A 3,905-nucleotide genomic window follows, 5' to 3' on the forward strand; every position below is an offset into this window, starting at 1 on the left:
GGTGCCTGTAGCTCAAGCAGCTAAGGCTCCAACCACAAATCCAGCCCGGGCCCGCCAAACAACGACAGCTGCAATCAAAAAATAGCCAGGCGTTGTGGCAGGCACCTGTAGTCCCAGCTACTTGGGCATTGGAGGCAGGAGAATCGCTTGAGCCCAGGAGTTGGAGGTTGCTGTGAGCTGTGATGCTACAGCACTCTACCCAGGATGACACTCTGGGAGGCCAAGGTGGGTAGACCGCCTAAGATCACAAATTCAAGGCCAGCCTGAGCCAGAGAGAGACCTCATCTCTAAAAATAGCCAGGTGTTGTGGCAGGCACCTGTAGTCCCAGCTACTCAGGAGACTGAGTCAAGAGAATCATTTCAGCCCAAGATTTTGAGGTTGCTATAAGCTGTGACACCATAGTACTCTACTGAGGGTGACAAAACAATACTCTTGTCTCCAAAAAAAAATTAAATAAAGTTGAACTGCATTGTGTGAATTATATCTCAATAAAGCTATTTAAAAAGTAAAATAATAATAAAAATATAATCTTCCCATTCAGAGACTACTTAATCCCTACTGCTTATCCTAGACTTATTTTCTACAAACCTCTTATATCCAGCAATAACACTGCACTATATTTTTTGAAAGAGACATGAGCAGCCATGTAGAGTTCCACTAATATTAATATTACTGTCCTGTTCTATTGTTTGGTTTTGTTTCTCTGCATTTACCTGGGCTTATAAGGCTGGGTGCAGTGGCTCATACCCATAATCCTAGCACTCTGGGAGGCCAAGGCAGGTGGATTTCTTGAGCTCACAAGTTCAAGACCAGCCTGAGCGTGTCTCTACTAAAAATACAAAAAACTGAGGAAAGAGGATGGCTTGAACCCAAGAGTTGGAGGTTGCTATGAGGTATGGTAGGGCAACAGCTTAAGACTATGTCTCAAAAAAAGAAAGAAAGAAAGAAAGAAAGAAAGAAAGAAAGAAAGAAAGAAAGAAAGAGGACTCATAATTCCTTGTACTACTTCCTGCAATCACCTAGCACTACCTATTTTTAAAAACCAAATGTTTGGCCAGATGCAGTGGCTCATGCCTATAATCCCAGAACTTTGGGAGGCCAAGGTGGAAGAATCACTTGAGGTCAGGAATTCAAGATCAGCATGGGCAATACAGCAAGACCCCATTTCTACAAAAAATTATGAAAATTAGCCAGGTATGGTGGTGTGTGCCTGTAGTCCCAAAAAAAATTTTTTTTAATTTTAAAGAACCTACAGTAAAGGATATTAATTCATCTAAGATTTGTGAACAAGTAACAAAGAAAGTATTCCCTGTTTCACCAGAACATCTAACCTAAATATCATACTCTCTTCATGACACCCTAAGTCAAATTCTTTACATGAACAGAGTGGTTCTCAGGTTATTTTTAATGTCCTGTTCAATATTTACAATGTGTAAGGTCAGAGCATTATTCCACCCTGGAGATGAAGAAATATGGTCCAGAAACTTTATATCCTAGGAAATGAACAAACTAGGCCAACAATCCAGACCCTATTATATAAGAACAATGACTAAGGAAAAGAAATGTAAGATTTCAATTCTTAGGATATAATAAACTAGGAAGAGCTATGCCATTCTTTTCAACTTTCAAGTCTTTAAAGAGAGACGTTTCATAAGGTTATAAGCTGCCATAGATAATGATTCCTCTGATGGATCTGTACAAAGTAAATTGAAACCTTCTAAAAAGGATTCATGATTCTATGCCATTAAGAACATTTGTGATTCATGGGAAGAAGCCACAATATCAACATTAGCAGGAGTGTGTAAGAAGCTGAATTAACCCTCATGGATAACTTTGAGGGTTTCAAGACTTCGGTGGAAGAAGTAACTCTAGATGTGGTGGAAATACTGGATGAGGAGTTGCTTCTTATGGATAAGCAAAGAAACTGGTTTCTAGAGACAGAAATCTATTCCTGGTGAAGGTGCTGTGAACACTGCTGAAATGACAACAAAAGATTTGGAATATTCCATAAACTTAGTTGATAAAGCAATAGCAGAGTTTGAGAGGATTGGTTCCAATTTTGAAAGAAGGTACACTGTGGGTAAAATGCTATCAAATAGCATGTCATGATACAGAGAATTCTTTTATGAATGAGTCAATCCATGTGGCAAATTTCACTGTTGTCTAATTTTAAGTAATTGCCAGAGCCAATCCAACCTTCAGTAACCACCACCCTAATCTGTCTGCAGCCATCAACATTGTAGCAAGATTTTCCACCAGCAACAATCACTACTCATTGAAGGCTCAGATAATCCTTAGCACTAATGTATTTTTAAATTAAGGTATATGTATTTTTTTAGACATAGTGTCACTGCACACTTAATGAAACTTACATGCACTGTACTGAGAAACCAAAAAAAAAATTTGTGTGACTTGTTTTATGGGGGTAGTCTGAAACTGAACGCACAGCTTGTACTTACTTGTTACAATTCCAGCCAAAGCAAAAACAAACTGATTTTCATCTGAGTTGAGCTCCTTAACATCACCATCCAGTGACTTCACAAAACTCTCCATTGTCTGACCAGTGATGTTGAAAAACTTCAAAGCTTTATCCTGAAAGTTTGGAAATGAAAATGTTATACTTTCTCAGATACCAGTGTGAAAACATTTTAAAAGTGCAGTATACAAGGCAGCGCCTATAGCTCAAAGGAGTACAGGGCGGGTCCCATATACTGGAGATGGTGGGTTCAAACCCAGCCCTGGCCAAAAACTGCAAAAAATATATATATATACACACACACACACACACACACACACACACACACACACACAGAGTATACATAAGAAAAGATTCCAGTTTTAATTCTAGAAGCAATAATTTAGTATCCATTAACTACGTTCCCCTTGAGGGCAAATTTATAATATTTCATGCTTGTAATCCCCAGCTCCTGGTGAGGCTGAGATGGGAAAATCACTTGAAGCCAGGAGTTAAAGATCAGCCTGGTCAAGACAGCAAGACCCCATCTCTTAAAAAGCTGGACATGGTGGCACACACCTGTCATCTCAGCTACTAAGGAGGCTGAGGTGGAAGGATCCCTTGAGCCCAGGAATTTGAGGTTACAGTGCCCTAAAATCACACCACTACATGTTAGCCTAGGCAACAAGACAAGACCTTGCTTCTTTAAAAAAAAAAAAAAAAGTTCCCACTGAAAAGAACAAAGAAAAGCAGCTTAAGGGCAAATGGAAGCAAGAAAAATTACCCAGAAGATTGACAGAAAGAATAAAATATGTATTTGGGAAACAGAACAAATGTACAACATGACAAAGCATTGGGATGAAACCACTCAAAAGTACAACAGACATACAGGAGAACCTCCATAGTTGACCACCTCTCTACATTGACCACCTCCTTAAGCTGACCTAATTTTCACGTCCCGGACATGCACCACATGTGCTCAGTTGAATACTGACCTCTGTATGTTGACCACCTTGTAATGTTGATCACTTGGACTGTATAATTTACCCTCTATAACGTGACCAGCTGAGTTCACTTTACACCAAGGACTAGAAGATGTGGGCTTTGTCTCTTAGTTGTATTTTCTTTTTCTTTAGTGTATGTTCTTTTTTCATGTTTTCTTATTATCATGTGTTGAATTAGGCCTAATGTCCTGTTGTTTTGTCACGTGTTGTGGAAGATTTTTCAATAGGAAAGATTTATCTGAATTATAGGTATATCCTCTAATTATGGAAAATTTTACAGATAATCAAGACACGATGGCCCAAAGGAAAATAACTCAAAGAGCTGACACTGAAGGAAAAGGTTGGCCTTCTACATTTTCTGGAAAGCAGCATCCAAAAAGAGGTGGCAGAACATTTTGGTATTAGCAAGGTCAGTTAGCAACATCCAGAAATGTAATCATCCAAA

The 3,905-nt window shown here is 39.0% G+C and overlaps 1 protein-coding gene across 2 annotated transcripts in view; it reads right to left on the bottom strand.

Moving 5' to 3' along the window:
• The window catches only part of HSF2BP (heat shock transcription factor 2 binding protein), a 152,878-nt gene that overhangs the window by 89,519 nt on the left and 59,454 nt on the right, over positions 1–3,905 (bottom strand). For both annotated transcript variants that reach the window (XM_003798077.1, XM_003798078.1), the window contains one exon: positions 2,461–2,593. In XM_003798077.1, the coding sequence (XP_003798125.1) occupies positions 2,461–2,593 (133 nt within the window). The remainder of the gene's footprint in view (positions 1–2,460; positions 2,594–3,905) is intronic.

This window comes from Otolemur garnettii, unplaced genomic scaffold (assembly GCF_000181295.1).
Source record: "Otolemur garnettii isolate 467f Iridium unplaced genomic scaffold, OtoGar3 scaffold00128, whole genome shotgun sequence".
NCBI lineage: Eukaryota > Metazoa > Chordata > Mammalia > Primates > Galagidae > Otolemur > Otolemur garnettii.